The sequence below is a fragment of the Staurois parvus genome, unplaced genomic scaffold, assembly GCF_062004578.1.
Source record: "Staurois parvus isolate SC_StPar_1 unplaced genomic scaffold, SC_StPar_1.0 ptg000927l, whole genome shotgun sequence".
Taxonomy (NCBI): domain Eukaryota; kingdom Metazoa; phylum Chordata; class Amphibia; order Anura; family Ranidae; genus Staurois; species Staurois parvus.
In genome coordinates this window covers 353,057-376,033 of record NW_028318723.1, presented here as the reverse complement: position 1 = coordinate 376,033, position 22,977 = coordinate 353,057, and the positions used below count along the sequence as shown (strand labels likewise).

General features: G+C 45.3%; 1 protein-coding gene across 3 annotated transcripts in view; it reads left to right on the top strand.

The window, feature by feature from the left end:
* CLPX (caseinolytic mitochondrial matrix peptidase chaperone subunit X) overlaps positions 1-22,084 on the top strand; it is an 86,668-nt gene extending 64,584 nt beyond the window's left edge. For all 3 annotated transcript variants that reach the window (XM_089656661.1, XM_089656662.1, XM_089656663.1), the window contains 5 exons: positions 729-893; positions 8,689-8,988; positions 11,282-11,374; positions 15,283-15,389; positions 18,350-22,084. In XM_089656661.1, coding sequence (XP_089512787.1) covers positions 729-893; positions 8,689-8,988; positions 11,282-11,374; positions 15,283-15,389; positions 18,350-18,440 — 756 coding nt within the window. In that variant the 3' untranslated portion in view covers positions 18,441-22,084. The remainder of the gene's footprint in view (positions 1-728; positions 894-8,688; positions 8,989-11,281; positions 11,375-15,282; positions 15,390-18,349) is intronic.
* Positions 22,085-22,977: the final 893 nt, after the last annotated feature.

Genomic DNA, 22,977 nt, shown 5'->3' with positions numbered 1-22,977 from the left:
CCTTCTTCTCCCACGCCCAATTGCAGGACTTCTCCAGGACTTCCCCCATCCTCTGGAACCCCCTACCCCAATCCATCAGACTGTCACCTACCCTTCTCGCCTTCAGGCGCACCCTGAAAACCCTCCTCTTCAGGGAAGCCTACCCCACCCTTACCTAACACCCGACCTCACCTAACAACTAACCTCCTCCACTCCTCCCGCCACTCCATCCAACACAGCCACTTCCTCCTGTACCACCTTCCCCTCCCTCCTAGATTGTAAGCTGGAAAGAGCAGGGCCCTCGAACCCCTCGCGTAGTGTATTGCTACTGTCTTGTCTCATGTTCTGTCCCCCTTGCTACTGTACAGTGCTGAGCATACCCTTTGGCGCTATATAAATATTGTATAATGTACGTGATCCAGTGCAGCTGTGATGCCCTGCCGCAGTAAAGACAGTGGGCAGTCCACAAATAGTTAACAAATCCCGATTAATTCAAAAAAAGTGCATTCATACAGCAGAACGGTGCAATATACTCAGTCCAGAGCGCCGCCACAGGACCTGCCAGCTCGCTCAGTGATGTCACACAGCAGCTCCACCTGACCTGTCCCTCCTAAAAAGGCATCATGTGATCATTTCCTGTGTAGTGCACCGCATGGAAGAATAAACACCTCTACTTATAGCAAATCCAGTGCCTTTTTTTTAGAAAACCGTATATATGTGATTTGAAATGTTGCCTTTTTCCTTTACAGGGCTTGCTGAAACTGCTGGAGGGAACGATCGTTAACGTCCCAGAGAAAAATTCAAGGAAGCTGCGAGGTGAAACCGTACAAGTGGACACAACGAACATTCTCTTTGTAGCTTCTGGAGCCTTTAATGGCCTGGACAGGATAATCAGCAGAAGGAAAAATGAGAAGGTTCGGTTATAACCCAAAATGTTTATACGATTATGTTGGGGCAGAACTGTGGCTTGCTGTTGTCTTAGCTTTTCCACTAAGTGTTGTGTTTTTGTTGTTTTTTGTTTGGGTTTTTTTTGTTTTTTTCCCCCCTTTTTATACTAAAGAATAACTAAAAAACTTTTTGGTTTTGGACATGATGAAGAGGGGATTAGAAGGCCAAATAGTGTGTGTGGTGTGTTTTTTTTTTTTTTTTTTTTTTTTTTTTTGCTTTCTGTGGTCCCGTTTTATGGAAAGTCGCTCTTTATTTTTCCTTTTTACCATCATTGAATGGGAAGGTAAAAGAATCCCAAATTTTGGGTTATCCCCAGAAAAGTAATCTAGGGGAGATTTTCCAATGAGGACATCAGTTGTGTTGACCTTGGAGCCCCAAGGGGTTCCCTTTGCAGGGATATCCTCTCACATCCTGTTTTAGTTATGGAACAGGAAGTAAAGGGAATTGTCCCCAAAGGGACACAGATGGCAAAAAAAAAAAATCTAACAGCAGTGGTTATAACCCTCACTTTTTCGATCGAAAATGGGGGGGGGGGGGGAGGGTGTGCTTATATTCCCATAGTCTGGTTGCAAAAAGACACAAGTCCATCTAGTTTAGTTTTTTTTTTTATTAAATCCTATACCCACAGCTGATCCAGAGGAAGGCAAAACACTCCCAATAAAGTATGATCCAATTTGCTCCAACAAGGGAAAAATATCCCTTCCTGATCCCCAACAGGCAATCGGATATTCTATGGACTATGTTTACCTATAAATATTAGGGTCCAGTTATATTGAATACATTTAGGAAATAATCCATGTAGCAAGCTTCTTGGAGTGGCATTGTTGCGCACGTGACATCGCATTTTTAGATTGGCTAGTCCTTCGGTCACGAGTTCGGTGAGAAGGGCTGGGGTCTGACGCCGCGATCGTCACAATCCAGGTATTTTTTTTTTTTTCTTTTTTCAACAGTATTTTAATTTAATTTACCAGACCTAATGTATTGCGTTTTTGTTGCGTTTTTTTTTTTTTTTTTCCCCTGCTCTGATAGTTTTGTACATGGATTATGTACCCGGGTGGCTATTTTTAACCTTGTACTACAGTATCTTTTTATAGACCTATATGTAGGCAGACATGGTAGTCGTGCATACGTATATAAGCTGACGTTTGAGGTTTACTGCAGAAGTGTGAAGAACTTGGTCTCCTCACAGTGGATCTGCAGCAAACCGTACTCTTATCACAGGGAGTTTGCAGGTCCAATATCCCTAAGTCAGCTCTTGTGGTTTTTTTGTCACCATGTTAGAATTGCAGTGTCTTCGAAAATCCTCCTCCTTGCATTTTGGTGTATTTCATCTACAGGTCACTGCTTTTAAAGGAATTAATGCAGTCGCTCTAAATAGGTATTGCATATTTTGTACGCAGGAAACCACATGTAAAAACAGGAAAAGGTGACTTGGGTGATTTCCAATAACTTGTTGGAGACAAAGGAATACAAATTGCCATCTAAAAAGCACATGGCATGCTTGGCAATACATTACAAACTCATGCATGTTGAGTGCACACACATGAATTGACCCTAGTGCAGAATATAGAGTGCAGTAACTCAAACTTTGGAACTCCTGAGGGTCCATTCACACCTTTTTGTGCCTATAGCCCGGGTTCACACTGATGCAGTCCAGAATTAGCAGTGTTTTTTCTTTCTGTGCGAATTCTGCACCACATCAGAATCTCACCCCATTCATGCAAACCACTGCAGGTGTGTTACCAACACCCCAAAATCAGTCTGCAAAACGCGATGTGCAGAATCGGATCGTATAGGTTTGAATACCCATGCAATCCAATTCTAGTGCGGACCAAAAAAAGGTCCTGCATCTTTCGGGTGCGATTAGAGCCTTACAAAATGTGTGGCTCCAATCACACCGCACACAGATCGAATGTGATTTGCATAGGTGTGCGGATCACATGCGATGTACCGCACCGCATATATGTGAACCTGGGCTTAAGGTGATTCTAAACATGACTTTTTTTTTTTTTTTCTTTAACCACTTAAGGACTGCCCTATAGCAGATATATGGCTACAGGGCGGCATCTGTGTGCAGAATCACGTGTATACATACGTAATGTCGTATTTTCAGGTAGGGGGCGCACACCAGTAGTTGTAGTTGTCAATCACCGGGTCCCGGCTGGTGATTACCAAGCATCTCCCGATGGGGAGGAAGCTTGTTTTTGTTTACAATTTTCCTCCCTGTCAGTTCAAGCACACTGCTCGGGATGGCTGTGCACAGTACAGCCATCCTGATCAGTGTGCTTGAACTGACGGAGGACCACACGCCATGCCCCCTAGTAAAACGCACACAGTTAACCTTTTGATCACCCCTCACTTTAAACCCTTTCTGCCCAGTGTCAGTACAGTGTCAGTGCATATTTTTTTATTTTAGCACTGATCGCTGTATTGCTGTCACTGTGGAGCTCAGTGATCGCCACAATTATTAGTGGGATTTTTTTTTTCCTATTCTCGATCGCCATTTGTAAATGCTATAACTTTCACATAAACAAATTAATTTACACGTATTGGGATTTTTTTTGGTTTTTGGTTTTTTTAGGCCAAATACATTTTGGCCTAAATTTGACAATTTGGATTTAAATTTTTAAGCTAAAAGTCCAAAAATGTTGTTTTTTTTCCAAAATTGTCTGTGCGTTTTATTTTTTGCGCTATAAGCATGAAAAGACAGACTCTACCACCAAAAAAGCTCGATTTGTGGGGAAAAAACCCCCATTAATTTCATTTTGTCAGTTAAAATACCAGTGCCATAACGCAAAAAATGGCCTGGTCATGAAGGGGGGGAAATCCTTAGGAGGGCAAGGGATTAAAATCGCAAACATGTTCTACTTGACCTGCTCTGTGAAATGGTTTTGCACAGAGCAGCTCCAATCCTCCTCCCTCTGCTGGTGATCCTGGTGCCTCCCTCCCTGTCAAGTCATGTAGGAACAGGAAGGGGCCATCCCCAAACTCTTCCCACAAAGTTGGGAGAATTTAAATTTGTCCTAAATGTCTTGGTATGCTGATGCCTTAAGAGTTCCCTTCACTGGAACTAGGGGGCCAAGCCCAAACCCTGAAAAACAGCCCCACACCATAATCCCCCCTCCACCAAATTTTACACTTGGCTCAATGCAGTCAGGCAAGTACCGTTCTCCTGGCAACCTCCAAACCCAGACACGTCCATCGGATTGCCAGACAGAGAAGTGTGATTGGTCACTCCAGAGAACACGTCTCCACACTGCTCTAGAGTCCAGTGGTGGCGTGCTTTACACCACGGCATCCGACGCTTTGCATTGCACTTGGTGATGTAAGTCTTGGATGCAGCTGCTCGGCCATGGAAACCCATTCCATGAATCTCTCTACACACTGTTGTTGGCCTCATCTGAAGGCCACACCAAGTTTGGAGGTCTTTAGCTATTGACTCTGCAGACAGTCGGCGACTTCTGTGCACTTCAGCATGCTCTGACCCCGCTCTGTCATGTGACGTGGCCTACCACTTGGCTGAGTTGCTGTTGTTCCCAGTTGCTTCCACTTTGTTATAATCCCACTAACAGTTGAGCGTGGAATATTTAGTAGCCAGGAAATGTCACGGATGGACTTATTGCACAGGTGACCACCTATCACGGGACCACGCTTGGAGTCACTGAGCTCCTGAGAGCGACCCATTCTTTCACCAATGTTTGTAGAAGCAGTCTGCATGTCTAGGTGATGATTGTATACACCTGTGTCCATGGAGGGGATTGGAACACCTGAATCACATGATTTGGAAGGGTGGCCCAATACTTTTGACAATGTGGTATGTATGTGAATGTGTGGGGTGTGTGTTTGCGTACTGAGCATTGGCACTAGTTCTGGGACAGTGTGCACCTGGATTGTTCATGCTTGATTTTAAGTTCTCACAGGTCCAGGAATCTGATACTGGCAGCTTGTAGTGACTAGTTAAGATTAATCTTGGATACTTTAAATCCATCAAATGAGTCTGTAGTTTTAAGTAGTGTAAGACAAAAATTGTGTTTTTATGATGCAGACAGTTTTCAGTCAGTTGCTATTGATGTTGGGTTTCTCAAACCTCCGTAGCAGGCAAACATGAATTGGCATGGCTTCTTTGGAAGGGGACTGACCTCAGCTGAGGTCAGTCCCCTTCCATAGTGTTTATATATGCTGCCCATAGCCCTGCTGTCAGCATTTTCATGTCCGAGATGCTGACTAGTGTCATCCTCTGGAGTCACTGACGTGATTGGAGTTCTCTATTCACATGAGATCTAGTAATGCGGAAAGACAGATATCTGTTTCCCACAAGTTAAATTAGAATTGCCTGAGTCAGGTGTTTTTTGTTATTCCTCAAACACATGTTGGAGTTATTTTTCAGTTTAACTTTTTGAAGTTCTTTGCAAATTGGACAGTTCAGATCTGTATAAGAGTGTAAGGAAAACTGCACCCTGCTTATTTCTCAGTGTCCTATACAAAAACATTCTACTAAGGCAGTCCATACATTGCTTCCTCCCCCAACCCCCCCGTCTTTTATTTTTTTTTATTTTTTATTTTTTTACCAGTGATCTCCCCATCCATACTGTCTGATGTGGGAATTGCTGCTGCTGAGCTGTTTTATTATGACAGTAGGCCCGTCCCCTCTCACACAGCTACCCCCTCATCCCCCCTCCCCCTCGACATAACCCACAGGGACTTCGTCGCTGCTCAAACTCCCTCCAACCCCCTTCCCCCTCACTCAGCTACCCCCTCTACACCCCTCTCCCACGGCCCCACCACTGCTCTGACCTCCTCTCCCACCCCACCCTACATTCCTCATACTGAAGCTCCCCCAACACTCCGCACCTTTGACCTTACTACCATCGAAGAAGTCTCCAAGATCCTCTCTGATGCCCGCCTCACCACCTGCCCCCTTGACCCTATCCCCTCACAACTCCTACAACCTCCCTCCCCCTCCATCCTACGCTCCCTCACCCACATCTTCAATCTCTCCCTCTCCTCCGGCACTTTCCCTTCCCCTCTGAAACATGCACACATCACCCCCATACTTAAAAAGCCCTCCCTGGACCCCAATGACCCGAACAACCTCAGACCCATCTCCCTGCTCCCATTTACATCTAAACTCCTCGAGCGCCTAGTCTACGCCCGCCTATGCTCTCACCTCAACGACAACAACCTCCTCGATCCCCTACAGTCCGGCTTCCGTCCCCTACACTCCACCGAAACTGCCTTACTCAAACTCTCCAACGACCTGTTAACCGCCAAAGCTAATGGCCACTATTCAGTGCTCCTACTCCTTGACCTCTCTGCGGCCTTTGACACAGTCGACCACCCCCTCCTCCTCAAAAAACTACACTCCCTCGGCCTCAGATTCTGCTCTCTCCTGGCTCTCATCCTACCTGTCACAACGCTCTTTCAGCGTTACCTATAATGCCACCACCTCCCTCTCACTCCCCCTCTCTGTTGGGGTCCCTCAAGGCTCTGTCCTCGGGCCCCTTCTCTTCTCCATCTACACCTCCTCCCTTGGCCAACTCATACACTCTCACGGCTTCAACTACCACCTCTATGCCGACGACACACAAATCTATCTCTCAACCCCCCACCTCACCCCCTCGGTCTCCGCCCGAATCACACACCTGTTGAGCGACATATCAGACTGGATGTCGCTCCACTTCCTTAAACTGAACCTCTCCAAAACCGAGTTTCTTGTCTTCCCTCCAGCCCGGACACCACCCCCCATTGACTTCTCCATCATGTCCAACAACGCCACCATCAAACCCGCCCCGCAGGCCAGAGTACTTGGTGTCATTTTGGACTCCAACCTATCCTTCCAGCCCCAAGTCCACTCTTTAACAAACTCATGCAGACTCCACCTCCGCAACATCGCCAAAATCCGCACGTTCCTAACTCCAGAAACCACTAAACAGCTCATCCACTCCCTCATCATATCACGACTCGACTACTGCAACTCCCTCCTCACTGGCCTGCCTCGCCGCTGGCTATCCCCGCTTCAGTCCATCCTGAATACGGCTGCCAGACTCATTCACCTTTCCAACCGCTCCGTTTCCGCCACCCCCCTCTGCCAATCCCTCCACTGGCTTCCGATTGCGCAACGGATCAAATTCAAAATCCTAACGCTGACGTACAAAGCTGTCCACCATACTGCCCCGAACTACATCACTGACCTAATATCCAAGTACCGCCCAGCACGCACACTCCGCTCCTCACAAGACCTCCTTCTCTCTAGTTCCCTGGTCTCCTCCTCCCATGCCCGCCTCCAGGACTTCTCCAGGGTGTCGCCCATCCTCTGGAACTCCCTGCCCCAACCCATCAGATTATCACCTACTCTCCTCTCCTTTAGGCGCACCCTGAAAACCCATCTCTTCAGGGAAGCCTACCCCACCCCCTGCTAACTTGCCGACCTCCTCCACTCTTCCTACCACTCCATCCCCCACAGCTATCTCCTCCTGTGCCACCATCCCCTCCCTCCTAGATTGTAAGTTTGAAAGAGCAGGGCCCTCGATCCCCTCATGTTTTGCATTGTATGGGAATTGTTCTGTCACATGTTCTGTCCCCCTTTGTAATGTACAGCGCTGAGCGAACTATTGGCGCTTTATAAATACTGTATAATAATAATAATTTCATCAATCGGGATTCTTTGATTGGGAAAATTTACTTCTGTACAACCAAAATTTCCCCCCCCATACAAGGATCAAAAATCAGCCATTCTCTGCTGAACCAGCTGAATTTCTATTATTAATAATAATAATAATAATAATAATAATATTCAGGAATTATATAGCGCCAACAGGTTGCTCAGCGCTTTACAATATAACGGGAGACAATAGAGCTTCAATACAGGAGGGTACGGAGGGCCCTGATCCTTGGAGCTTACAATCTAGGGGCTAGTGGACAAAAGGTAGTAACTGTGGGGGATGGACTGGTTGGAAGAGTAGAAGATTCCATTATTAGCTGAGGGCAGGATAGGCTTCCCTGAAGAGATAGGTTTTCAGAGATCGTCTAAAAGTGAGCAGAGCAGCCGATAGTCTGATAAATTGGGGTAGAGAGTTTCAGAGGATGGGGGAAGCTCTGGAGATGAGCAAGGGAGGAGGAGACAAGGGAGCTAGAGAGTAGGAGGTCTTGTGTGGAGCGGAGAGGACGGTTTGGGTGATGTTTGGAGACAAGATTGGCGATGTAATTTGGGGCAGAGTTATAAATGGCTTTGTTATTGTTAGTGTTTTGAATTTTATCCGTTGGGCAATGGGAAGCCAGTGGAGGGATTGGCGGAGAGGGGTGGAGGACACTGAGTGGAGGCCAGTGGAGGGATTGGCAGAGAGGGGTGGAGGACACTGAATGGAGACCAGTGGAGGGATTGGCAGAGAGGGGTGGAGGACATTGAATGGAGGCCAGTGGAGGGATTGGCAGAGAGGGGATGGAGGACACTGAATGGAGGGCAGTAGAGGGATTGGCAGAGAGGGGATGGAGGACACTGAATGGAGGGCAGTAGAGGGATTGGCAGAGAGGGATGGCAGATACAGAACGGTTAGTAAGGTGGATGAGTCTGGCAGCAGCGTTCATGATAGACTGAAGAGGAGATAGCCTGCAATCTATGTATGTCCACCTTAAAGTGTTGCTAAGGGATTTTCAATGCATGAGGATAAAAAAATAAAAAACCAAAACACCTGTGTGCATCCCCAATTCTCAATTCTTGGCGTGTACACCCAGATCTAACTTCCTTGTTTCTTCTCATTTCAGTATCTGGGATTTGGCATAACCTCCAACTTGGGCAAAGGACGGCGAGCGGCAGCAGCAGCTGACCTAGCAAATGCCAGCGCAGAATCTAATGCCGTGCAGGACATCGAGGAGAAAGACCGGTTATTACGACATGTAGAGGCCAGGGACCTTATAGAGTTTGGCATGATTCCTGAGTTTGTGGGACGTCTTCCGGTAGTGGTGCCACTTCAGAGTCTTGACGAGGAGACCCTTGTGCGCATTCTCACAGAACCCAGAAATGCTGTTGTTCCACAATACCAGGCTCTGTTCAGCATGGATAAGGTTTGCTTTTATTGCGGGACCTATAGGGACAGCTGTCAGCGCTTTATAGCAACTGCATTTTTTTTGTGTGTTGTCTTTAGAAACTGTTGCATGTCATCTCTTGGTAGCAAACTGCACTCACTGACCAAGTGTCGCAGAATAGTGCTCTATGGCTAATAACAAAGACTCTGTGCTTGCTGCTGATCATTGCCAAAAGCTAAGCATCCTCAAAACTCCATTTTTTTTTTTTAGTTTTTTTTTTGGTTTGTCTTGTCTTCTCCCCCCCCCCCCCCCCCCTCCCCCAGCTTGCTGAATGAATGAGTAGCTTGACAGCAGTAACAGACTAGCCGTAGCCACCACTGCTGTCCTGCTGCTCTTACTATAGTAACGTTTACTGTCTCTGCTCCTGTCCCACGCAGTTATCCAGACATGGGCCAGGAAAACAGTAGGTCTGGTTTTCACACATGAGATTCTGAATGCACAGATGCATATGCCCGGCTAGATTTTGTGTTCTTATCGAGGTGGTTCACACAGATGCGTTCCGCAGGCATTGCATTTTGAGTGCCATTACAAAAAGGCTCCTGTGCGAGTTTGTAGTGGTGCATTCCAGACTCGCATATAATAGAACAGGGGTTTACAAACTTTCCCAACAAAGGGCCAGTTTACTGTCCTGCAGGGTTTTGCAGGGTTGGATTGTGTCCTGGCATGAATGATAGTAAACCATGCATCAGGTGTGGTATTCAGCTGCATAGTGCCTGTGGTCTGTAGGAGGAGGAATGGTTTCCTGTCATTGGCATTACCAGGAGGAATAGTGCCCCGTCATTGGTGTCAGTGGGAGCAATAGTGCCCCATCGTTGGTATCAGTGGGAGGAATAGTGCCCCATCATTGGTATCAGTGGGAGGAATAGTGCCCCATCATTGGTATCAGTGGGAGGAATAGTGCCCCATCATTGGTATCAGTGGGAGGAATAGTGCCCCATCATTGGTATCAGTGGGAGGAATAGTGCCCCATCATTGGTATCAGTGGGAGGAATAGTGCCCCATCATTGGTGTCAGTGGGAGGAATAGTGCCCCATCATTGGTGTCAGTGGGAGGAATAGTGCCCCATCATTGGTGTCAGTGGGAGGAATAGTGCCCCATCATTGGTGTCAGTGGGAGGAATAGTGCCCCATCATTGGTGTCAGTGGGAGGAATAGTGCCCCATCATTGGTGTCAGTGGGAGGAATAGTGCCCCATCATTGGTGTCAGTGGGAGGAATAGTGCCCCATCATTGGTGTCAGTGGGAGGAATAGTGCCCCATCATTGGTGTCAGTGGGAGGAATAGTGCCCCATCATTGGTGTCAGTGGGAGGAATAGTGCCCCATCATTGGTGTCAGTGGGAGGAATAGTGCCCCATCATTGGTGTCAGTGGGAGGAATAGTGCCCCGTCATTGGTGTCAGTGGGAGGAATAGTGCCCCGTCATTGGTGTCAGTGGGAGGACTAGTGCCCCGAATCGGTGAATATTAGTGCCCCAAGGGCCAGATAAATTCTAGCAAAGGGCCACAGTTTGGAAACCACTGTAATAGAGTATAGTGGCATGCAGAGAAGTGTTCACATAGGATTGCGATTGACAGGCGATTTTGCATTTGTCGGTAAAAGACGATTTTGCTTTGCTGTCGGGATGCAGATGTGTAGAGAGAGAGGGGAAGAGTCGGCAACATAGCACCTGTGCTGAAATCGCACAAAAACCGGAATGGTATTCAAAAAGAAACTCATGCCTAAATTGCATTGTGATTTTGGCACGCATTTGTGAACCCAGGTAAATGGAGCACCCAGGCAATGTGACTGACATATGTGTTGTAGACCAGGGGTCCACAAGGTCTGATAGTGCACAGTGATCCTGCAGTGTGCCAGTGAGAACTAGCTTCTACCAGCTGATTACATATACAGTGGGGCTTTTTCCAACTTTGTGGACAAACTGTATGTAAGCCAGAATCTCTGGCAATTCTCTGCCTGTTAAGGCAGCCTCCCCTTCTGCAAAGCCACATTAGGGCTCACTTGTGAAGGCAATGAAAAGAAGAATGAAGTACATGATATTCAACAAACTGCCAACCTACCATTGCACGGAGAGAGTAGTTTGTCTTGTATGCCGGGGGTTGTTTGCTGTTTTGAAGGAATACATTGTGTCAGTGCTAATGCTGGGGCATTTTTTAATTGTACTAATGCTGGGGCTGATGTTTTGACTAAATATTTCAGAAACTACAGAAAATACTTCAATGTAAATTTGAGAAACTTTTATTGTGTTTAAATGTAAAACTTGTGTCCATTTTGCAGTGCGAGTTGAACGTTACGGAAGGCGCTTTAAGAGCGATCGCTAGACTGGCTTTGGAGCGAAAAACTGGTGCTAGAGGACTCCGGTCAATCATGGTGAGCTAGATTCTTCTACAAACACATTTGGTGCCAGTGGAAACCAAAACATAACCTCCTGCGCTCAGAGACCCAGATCAGAAATCAGCGGGTTGAACCATATATGAAAGTTCATCCAGTGGCAGATCAAAGGTTGCGCAGCTCTAACTCAAGGCTGGGAAAGCCCAATAGCAGCTGTAACAAAGAACAAAAACAAAAGAGCACCAACCTTGAGCATTACCTCAGCGAGTAAAGGGTAAATTTATTAAGTTAAGATGTACACTCAGAAAAGTAGCATTACAAGAGCTCTGAGGAAGAAGGGATCACCCTTTGAAACGCGTCAAGCTTCATCCTAAGAATCTCTCCTCTAGTTGGGACCCGTACACGTTTGCTGATATTGGATTTTATATGCTACTTTTGTGAGTATACATCTTAATTTATAAATTTTTTACTTTTTACTCCGAGGTAATGCGCAACGTTGGTGTGCTTTTTGTTTTTGTTCTTTGTTACAATTGGTGCCGCCTTACTGTAAAATGTTTTTTCTTTATAACCAGAAAGGGAGGATGGCTGACACAACCTAGCTATTTTCTAGTAGCAGTTTATTCTGAAAGGTTGACTGTATACTAAATAAGAAAGGGTCTGTCAGCTTTTGAATTACTTGCTATTAAGGATGCGTGTGTTTTTTTTTTTTTTTTTTTTATAGCTATATCTCTATCTCAGCGAGGATGAGTACTGATACATTCGGTTAAGTACTCGCCAATACTGATTACCGATACTTTGCTGTGTGATTTGCGTCAATACAAAACGTATGGACACACAGTGCACTGCAAAGAATAGCATGCGATTCCTGTCCAAATCCCGTGCGTTTTCACCACTGCTCCTGTTCGAACCCAGGCTATCATATCCTGACTTCACACAGAAATGGTGCAGGGAGGTTTCCTGCAGTAGAAAGTGGGTGAGTGAAGATGTATACTATGGTGGTAGATGCTCCATATTCTCATTGGTAAGAGGAGAGCATGCAGTGGGGATTTGACATTCCTGCCGCTTTCTTTCCTCTCCTTGCAGGGATGACCTTTCGGGATAGAGGGCTTTTCATTGGTCAGCACCTTCACATGGACGGTGCTGATCAGATGCCATCTGGCCTGCACTGTTAGCCCTGCACTGTTAGCCCTGCACTGTTAGCCCTGCACTGTTAGCCCTGCACTGTTAGCCCTGCACTGTTAGCCCTGCACTGTTAGCCCTGCACTGTTAGCCCTGCACTGTTAGCCCTGCACTGTTAGCCCTGCACTGTTAGCCCTGCACTGTTAGCCCTGCACTGTTAGCCCTGCACTGTTAGCCCTGCACTGTTAGCCCTGCACTGTTAGCCCTGCACTGTTAGCCCTGCACTGTTAGCCCTGCACTGTTAGCCCTGCACTGTTAGCCCTGCACTGTTAGCCCTGCACTGTTAGCCCTGCACTGTTAGCCCTGCACTGTTAGCCCTGCACTGTTAGCCCTGCACTGTTAGCCCTGCACTGTTAGCCCTGCACTGTTAGCCCTGCACTGTTAGCCCTGCACTGTTAGCCCTGCACTGTTAGCCCTGCACTGTTAGCCCTGCACTGTTAGCCCTGCACTGTTAGCCCTGCACTGTTAGCCCTGCACTGTTAGCCCTGCACTGTTAGCCCTGCACTGTTAGCCCTGCACTGTTAGCCCTGCACTGTTAGCCCTGCACTGTTAGCCCTGCACTGTTAGCCCTGCACTGTTAGCCCTGCACTGTTAGCCCTGCACTGTTAGCCCTGCACTGTTAGCCCTGCACTGTTAGCCCTGCACTGTTAGCCCTGCACTGTTAGCCCTGCACTGTTAGCCCTGCACTGTTAGCCCTGCACTGTTAGCCCTGCACTGTTAGCCCTGCACTGTTAGCCCTGCACTGTTAGCCCTGCACTGTTAGCCCTGCACTGTTAGCCCTGCACTGTTAGCCCTGCACTGTTAGCCCTGCACTGTTAGCCCTGCACTGTTAGCCCTGCACTGTTAGCCCTGCACTGTTAGCCCTGCACTGTTAGCCCTGCACTGTTAGCCCTGCACTGTTAGCCCTGCACTGTTAGCCCTGCACTGTTAGCCCTGCACTGTTAGCCCTGCACTGTTAGCCCTGCACTGTTAGCCCTGCACTGTTAGCCCTGCACTGTTAGCCCTGCACTGTTAGCCCTGCACTGTTAGCCCTGCACTGTTAGCCCTGCACTGTTAGCCCTGCACTGTTAGCCCTGCACTGTTAGCCCTGCACTGTTAGCCCTGCACTGTTAGCCCTGCACTGTTAGCCCTGCACTGTTAGCCCTGCACTGTTAGCCCTGCACTGTTAGCCCTGCACTGTTAGCCCTGCACTGTTAGCCCTGCACTGTTAGCCCTGCACTGTTAGCCCTGCACTGTTAGCCCTGCACTGTTAGCCCTGCACTGTTAGCCCTGCACTGTTAGCCCTGCACTGTTAGCCCTGCACTGTTAGCCCTGCACTGTTAGCCCTGCACTGTTAGCCCTGCACTGTTAGCCCTGCACTGTTAGCCCTGCACTGTTAGCCCTGCACTGTTAGCCCTGCACTGTTAGCCCTGCACTGTTAGCCCTGCACTGTTAGCCCTGCACTGTTAGCCCTGCACTGTTAGCCCTGCACTGTTAGCCCTGCACTGTTAGCCCTGCACTGTTAGCCCTGCACTGTTAGCCCTGCACTGTTAGCCCTGCACTGTTAGCCCTGCACTGTTAGCCCTGCACTGTTAGCCCTGCACTGTTAGCCCTGCACTGTTAGCCCTGCACTGTTAGCCCTGCACTGTTAGCCCTGCACTGTTAGCCCTGCACTGTTAGCCCTGCACTGTTAGCCCTGCACTGTTAGCCCTGCACTGTTAGCCCTGCACTGTTAGCCCTGCACTGTTAGCCCTGCACTGTTAGCCCTGCACTGTTAGCCCTGCACTGTTAGCCCTGCACTGTTAGCCCTGCACTGTTAGCCCTGCACTGTTAGCCCTGCACTGTTAGCCCTGCACTGTTAGCCCTGCACTGTTAGCCCTGCACTGTTAGCCCTGCACTGTTAGCCCTGCACTGTTAGCCCTGCACGGAGATGAGAGAGAGCCTGTTCACAGGTCTGAGGATTTGAAATCCCCGCTGCTTTTTTTTTTTTTTTTTTTTTTTTTCTCCTTGCAGGGATGACCATACGGGCTAGACTGCATCTGATTGGTCAGCATCGTTCTGGTTAGAGGGCTTCGATTGGTCAGCACCATCATGATCGGTCATACCTGAGAGGAGAGAAAGTGGCTGGGATTTTAAATCCCCGGTCCTTTCTCTCCTCTCCTGCCGCTGAGAATATGGAGCATGCATCTCCATAGTATACATCCCCACGCGCCCACTCTCCACTGCAGGAAGGTTTTCCCGCACCTCTCCTGTGTGGACTTGGGCTATGACAAACCAGGATCCATACAGGAGCAGTGGGGAAACCGCATAGGATTTGGACAGGAATTGCATTCTTATTCAAATCGCATGCTAATCTTTGCAGTGCAATTTGTATCGACGCAAATCACACCGTAAATTATCGGTTTCCTCTATCGGGAGCATTTTCATGAGTACTTGTGAAAATTACTGTTTGCACTGATACCGGTATCAGTGCATCCCTACTTGCTATATAAAAAAAGTAATTTCCTTTCCTTTTTGCAAAGATATATTTCAGTAAAATGTTTGTCTTTTTAGGTTACTTTGATAAGAGATTTAAAATCAGTGAGCTGACATTCATTGCCACGTACGAGAATGTGGTGTATAAAAAGGAAAGGGGAGGGGCAGAAGTTTGGCGAAAAGACTAGGGCATTAGTACCATGCATTTCAACAATTTTTACTTTTAGGGTTTGCGTATGATGCCATAAGTACTTTTGTATTTTTTGATGTTTCATTCGTTTGTATTTTCAATTGTATTTCATTTACCATTTTAGGAAAAGCTGCTTCTTGAGCCGATGTTTGAGGTTCCAAACTCTGACATAGTATGTGTGGAGGTTGATCAGGATGTAGTGGACGGAAAGAAAGAGCCTAGTTATATTAGGTAAGTCTGTATAACCGCTGCCTCTGTGTGTGGCTGAGTAAAGTACCGGGTGACTCCTGCTACTGCATAGAGATCGGGTGCTTTCAAACTTGCTTAAAGGATAAGTTCACCTTTTTGAAAAAATTATAAATGCACTTTTACCTGCAAAAAAAGTGCATTTATTTTCTGCAGAGCATTGTACCTGTGAGCAGCAGATCGTAGCTGCAATCTCAGCTCCTGCAGACTCCAGGATAGCGGTCTGCCCATACTTCCAATACAGGCAGGCAGCTACCTGAGAGCAGCAAGATCAATGAACTGAGAGTACTCACCAGAGCAATGGCTGATGGTACTCGTAGTTTATTCATCTACAGGAAACTCACTGAATGACATGACCGTGCGGACAGAGCCCAACTTGGCCACATTGTTTTCAAATGTGACCAGAGGGGCAGGGGGAGACTATCTCCTGCCCACTGTCACAGGAAAGCGGGCGGGGGAGAGGGGGTGCTTGCTGAATATTTTTACACCCTCCATATCTGTGTAACAGGTTCAGAACGGTTAACTTGGCCTTACTCTGCAATGACCCGTACAGGCTTCTGTTATGTGTAGCTTCACTGATTTTGGACCAGTTCAGTGGAAGTCTCTGGTATCTTTCCCACATTAACTGTTGTAAATCTAGACATTCTTTACTCCATTTTAAATTTTGTGCGCAGAAAAACCTGTGAAGCTAACACTTTTAATTTAATTACCCAGATCTTTTCAAAAAGCATCAGGATTCTTGTTAATGGCTCTTTAGAAGAAATGGGATTACCTTTGAACAGGGGTGGGCAACTGTGGCCCTCCAGCTGTTGTAGAACTAAGTCCCATGAGGCATTGCAAAACTGACCGTTACAAGCATGGCTCCCAAAGGCAGAGGCATGATGGGACTTGTAGTTCATCAACAGCTGGAGTGCCACAGTTGCCCACCCCTGGTCTAGAGAGATGATTAGAGGTGTATACCTGCACGGATGGGCATGAGTACAGAGCCAGGATGGCTAATACAATGGGTCCTTAGAATCCAAATTTGGACAGGACACTTTTCATATGTCCCCAATGGATCTGATCGGACGCCTCCGCATCCAAGGAGAGGAGCAGGGAAGGCGTTCGATGGGTCTCAGCATGGTGTAGAAGATTAATCAAGCGCCTAGTAGCATCAGAAGCCTGCCTGCCTTTGGTGAAGCCAGTTTGGTCTGGTTTGATCAAATCAGGAAGGATGTTAAACAAGCGCCCTGCTAATAGTTTAGCATATATCTTAACCCCTTCAAGTCTGGACACCTTCACCCCCTTCCTGTCTAGGCCAATTTTCAGTTTTCAGTGCTGTCGCACTTTGACAATTACGCTGTCATACAACACTGTACTCATGTAAATTTAACAAATTTATGAGACCGATAAAAATCCCGGTGGTGAATAAATACCACCAAAACAAAGTTTTTGGTTTTTTTTGCTATATAAATGAAAGTCCAAAAATATTGAAAAGTGTTTTTCTTCTAAAATATTGCAAATAAATCTTGACCAAAATTTATTCAGTTATCTTTTTATTAAAAAAAAAACCCAAATTGAAAAATTATAATTTTTGGTTATAAACCAAACTTTTTTTTTTACAATTTTTATATTTATGGGTTTGTTTGTTTTTTTTACGTACGGTCACCCTAGAAGTACAGTGTCACCCTAGTGACACTGTACTACTTGTGGGGGGGGGGTGATGACTTTTTTTTTCTTACACTAATTGCTTTTATACCCATAAAGGCTGTAAAAACAATAATTGGGACTTGTAGCTCACCAACAGCTGGAGGGCCACAGTTGCCCGCCCCTGCCTTAGAATATAGGCCGGTTCTTAAATGTAATTGCCGCTTTTTTTTTTTTTTTCCTCTTCACTATAGCTCAGAAATTCAGCTGCTACTCCCCCCAGCTAATAAGTTTTATTTTAGTTTATTTCCAGGAGTTAAGTGAAACAATGTTTCCTTTTAGTTTCTTAAAATAAACAAAGTTTCCCTTAACTCTTAGGAAAGTGACAGCTAATTCTGCAAGCTATAGTGAAGAAAAAAAAAAAAAGCTGGCAATTGCATTTAAAAATCAGCACCGACATACACTTTGTATTGCGAAACAAATTTGTAAACGAGACATTATTTTCATTCGTAAACTGAAAATTACGTTCATAAAGGCATTTGTAAATGAGGTATTACTGTACTGTGAATAAATAATATTTCCTTTAAAACCCAATGATGAGTGTCTGTGTGACTTTCTGAGTCTGTCTATAGCTTGCAATGCCAAAAGTGCAGAGCAAATGTTTTTTTTGTATGTATAGTATGAATCCTTCAAATAACATTTTCTACCTAAAGTAAAGAGCAATCTTGCTGTGACATTAAGTACACGCCACTTTCATTGACATATGCAAACGTGCAAAACAAATTATATATTTACACTACTGTTCTCAGGAGGATACAAGTGCAATAGGCAGCAAGTACTGTTCTCTGGAGGATACAAGGTACTCATAATATGAAAAAACGTGCAAAACAAATTGTATTTTCTACCTAAAGTAAAGTGAAATCTTGCCATGTGTACTTGTATCCATATAAACAATTTGTTTTGTATCTTTTGACATTGCAAGGTATATATGGACTCAAAAATGTCAGTTTTTTTTTTTTTTTGTTTCTGCACCAGAAACTGGAACCGACAGCACTGGTGAGAACTAAGGCTATTAGAAATGCATGCAAGGTGTTTTTTTTTCATGTATTCCAATACAGGGGAAGAAAACCGCACTGGACTGCATCTGGTGTGAACCAGCCTTAAGTGGGTGTACAGTGCCTCAACCATTCCTAGTATGGCAGGTCCTGCCTGCCCATGTAGTGGGCGTCATCCTTCATATAATTGTTACACAGTTAATAATGAAATGTCCTTGGTTTTGGGTTTTAATACATTTTTTTTTTTTTTTTCTTTTGTACCAGAGCACAAAATAAAGAGGTGTCAGAGGAAGAGTACGACTCTGGAGTGGAAGAAGAAGGCTGGTCTCGGCAGGCTGATGCAGCAAACAATTAAGCTGTCCTGATCACTACAGATCTCCAGTGTTACCGATGCAATTTCCCGCTATAAAACACACTTTTCACTATACTAAATACAACCGTTTTGTGACCTGGAAAAAAACTCACTCTGGGAGAACTAAATCAAGCCAATGCGTTTTACAAAACTTCAGTTTCTACAGTAGAGAACAGCATTTATACAATGATAGACAACAACAATGTATAATATATCTTGGGATTTTTTTTTTTTTTTTTTTTTTTTGAGGAGATACTCTAACCATTCTTAGAACTACATTTACTGGGTGTAACCATGGTTAATTTTACAATTGTGTTCAATAATTGTTGTGCAAGCAGTCATTGCTGAAACATGTTAACCCGACGGTCTATGCAGATGCGTCTTACCAGTACACAAATGTTTTGTGGCTTCACTTGTATTCTTCGCTGCTGATTCTTCCCCGATTTTATGTCTTGTTTTAATTTCATAACTGGTTTAATACATAAAAAAAATTCTAAATTTTTTCTTGTTTGCTACAGATTTTAATGTCATCCTATTCCAACAAGCCACTTTAAGTAAACCCGCCTTTTTTTGTTTTTGTTTTGGTCCCCAATTGCTTTTACATTTCCTCTTGGGGGAGACTTACTAAATCTGGTGCACATAGAATCTGGTGCAGCTGTGCATGGTGACCAATCAGCTTCCAGTTTTTATAAACCAGCTGAAGTTAGAAGCTGATTGGTTCCTATGCACATCTCCATCAGATTCTGTGTGCTCCAGTTTTAGTAAATCACCATTATGTTCCTCTTTAGTTGTATTCGCCTCTTAGAAAATGAGGTGATCTGGTAATGAACACGTGTGTTTTTTTTGGTTTTTTTTTTTTTTGTTTGTTTTTTTTTCCTGTACTTGTTACAGTTGCTTTGAGCTGCCTTCACATCTCTTTAAGCAGAGCTCTCCTGGCAACCATAGTACATGGTGCCTGTGGAGGATCTTTTGATGGTGGACATAAAGGTATATTGGAATTTAAAGCCTAAGGTTTTTGTTTTTGTTTTTTTTTATTTTAATAAATTTTAAACCTAAAAATCACGAGCGACATAACTTACATTTAGTATGAGGTGTCCCTTGTGCTGGTTCTTCTTGGTTTAGGTGAAATTTTTTGTCTTTCCTACCAATGCCTTAATTTTCCTTTTTACAGCGGCTTTTAATACACCTGAAGGTGCTTTTAAGAGCTTGACTATGCCTTTTCCACACCGCTGTGACCTTCATAGAAGCCGTACTACAGGGGAGGATCTGTCATTCATTTGCTCGTTTCCCATTTGTAGAAACTGTAGTATGGATGATTGTCACGGCATGCATAGTAGTTCTGTCTTAAGTGCTGCTGACAGCCCCTGTGTGTTGTTAACTTGCACCAGGTGATGGCGTGGGGTAGGAAAGACAAACATTTCTCCTAAACCAAGAAGAATCAGCACAAGGGACACATCATACTAAATGTAAGTTACAGGGGTTGGACAAAATGTGGAAACACTACCTGCTTTGCCTAGACCAAAGGTAGGAACCTCTGGCTCTGTCAGTTTTGTAATCTCTGCAATGCCTCATGGGAGATGTAGTTCCACAACAGCTAGTTACAGCTATGACTTGCAGAGGCATGATGGAACTTTTAGTCCTGCGGCTCTCATGTTTCCTACCCCCTGGCCTAGACAATGCTCAGATTTCACACAGGCGGTGTAGTCAGATCGTCGCACGGCAGTCGCTGGACCTCCAATATCATAGAACTACTATGGCCAATTCTGGAGAAGAAGGTTCAGACTTGTTTTCCGCCTCCGGCATCTCTGTGAGAACTATTTTTGCATGAAGAGTGGCATCAGATTCCATTATCCACCATCCAAGGCTTTTCAAAATTTTGTAAATTCCCAGGAGAATTCAGGCCGTCTTGGATGCCAAAGGCAGCCCAACATTATATTGGCTTAACAATTTTTGTTTTTACATGGTGTTTCCATAATTTAGTCCAACACTTTTGTTCCTTGTGCTGATTTTGTTTGTAATTTAAACTAAACTTGGCTTTAAAGTCCAATGCGAGTAGATATATTGGATGTAGATTTCTAAGGAAGTCTTATCTGTTTCTTTGTAGCGGAATGCAGGCGGCTGTCTTTTTTTTTTTTTTTTTTTTTAAAGTTTTATTGCGGTCATTACCTCTCCCAATATACTTCAAGCATGGATGCAAGCAGTGTTTTGGGGGAGAGGGAGTAGAGACACCAACAGACAGGCTGCAGTGGTTATCAGCAGCCAATTAGAAGTATAGTGGCAGCTGCATTGTTCAGCAGAACCAAGATCACTTTTTTTTTTTTTTTTTTATAAACTTGACAGCCCACCCTATACCACTACACTGATGTAAAGGTAAAGACCCCCATAGAACCCTACACGGACGGAAAGACCCCCATAGAACCCTACACGGACGGAAAGACCCCCATAGAACCCTACACGGACCGGAAAGACCCCCATAGAACCCTACACGGACCGGAAAGACCCCCATAGAACCCTACACGGACCGGAAAGACCCCCATAGAACCCTACACGGACCGGAAAGACCCCCATAGAACCCTACACGGACCGGAAAGACCCCCATAGAACCCTACACGGACCGGAAAGACCCCCATAGAACCCTACACGGACCGGAAAGACCCCCATAGAACCCTACACGGACCGGAAAGACCCCCATAGAACCCTACACGGACCGGAAAGACCCCCATAGAACCCTACACGGACCGGAAAGACCCCCATAGAACCCTACACGGACCGGAAAGACCCCCATAGAACCCTACACGGACCGGAAAGACCCCCATAGAACCCTACACGGACCGGAAAGACCCCCATAGAACCCTACACGGACCGGAAAGACCCCCATAGAACCCTACACGGACCGGAAAGACCCCCATAGAACCCTACACGGACCGGAAAGACCCCCATAGAACCCTACACGGACCGGAAAGACCCCCATAGAACCCTACACGGACCGGAAAGACCCCCATAGAACCCTACACGGACCGGAAAGACCCCCATAGAACCATAATTTGGTGCATTTTATCGTGTCTGGAGTTGGTCTGTAGGTTGTAAGAAAGGTGGTTGAGCTGCATCCATGAGACAGAAAAAAAAAAATTTAATTGTCACATTTTTTACATTGTAAAGAAAAATAGGGGGAGGGGTGTTCACAAAGAAAAACGATCACTTTTTTTTTTCTTTCAAATTTAAAAATGAATTTAATATTTTTGTCATTTTAAAGCTCCACAATGTTTCCCTTGCACTCGTTTTTGTTAATATTACCCCAATATGTGCCTGCCATTGCTTCAGATCTAGATTTGTAAACCACCAAGATGGCTGATGCCAACCTGTCCCCTATGTACCTGCAGAACATTCTAGTATTCCATAGACCACAACAAAGGGATTTCCTTCATATTTAAATGTCATTGATTTTCTAATTAATTTCCTGTTGGAAATGTGCTACAGCATACTGCGGACCCCACAGTAGTGACAGGGTTAGTATGAACAGCGTTTTAAGTTGGACAAAAATGCTTGTCTACTGTATTAGTTTTTCTTCTTTTGATTTTAGAATTTCAGCTAAGTTAATGTTAAACTCATGACATTCACTTGAATAAAATTGCTCCTTTAGGCAAAAATCTTTTGCGTGGCTTTCTTTTACTTGCATTAAGCTGGTGGCCAAAACCCACTTCTGCATTTGGCTCTCTGATTTTACTGTTGTGGGTTTAGTAACACTAACTTCAATCAGTCTGTATATGCAGTAAAGCGTGCTGGTTATACTCACTGTGGAACTTAACAATCCTCTGCATGGTGTAAAAAGGCTGAATTCTGTCTTCTGCCCCTCCTCCTTGTTCAAATGTCTACCTGATAAGACAGACTGAACCCTTAGCCACATGCACAAGCTCAGTTTGGTGTGTATTGCTAGAGAGGTTTGGAACATAAGGGGTTGATCCTCTGCATTGTGTAAAAACGCTGATCCTGACTTCCCTGATCCTCACCACCTTCCAGTGTCCCCTTATCTCCTGATAAAACATGTTGTGCGGAGACGCTCTGCACATGCTCAGTTTCGTGTGTTGCTAGGTGTTTTTTATTTTTTTAATTTTCTTGGGAGAGTGTATATGATCAGCACAGGGCTAATCGGTGCTTTCCAGACAGGTCAGGGGTTCTGCATCCTCCTAGAGCAAAATGAAAACTCCTGGCACAAGCTTTAACCAATGTTTTACTGGAAATCATGAGACTGCCACTTACTGCTGTTGAGAAGTTATTTACAGGATTTATGGCGCCAACAGTTTGCTCAGCGTTTACAATATAACGGGAGACAATACAGCAACAATACAGTTCAATACAAGAGGGATAGGAGGGAGGGGTTAATGGTACAAAAAGTAGTAACTGTGGGGGATGGACTGGTTGGAAGAGTAGAAGATTCCAGTATTAGCTGAGGGTAGGATAGGCAAAATTTTTTTTTACATAATTGGATTTCCATGTTCTGTGTACTGTGGGAGACAGGATATAGTGAATGCAGGGACCAGGG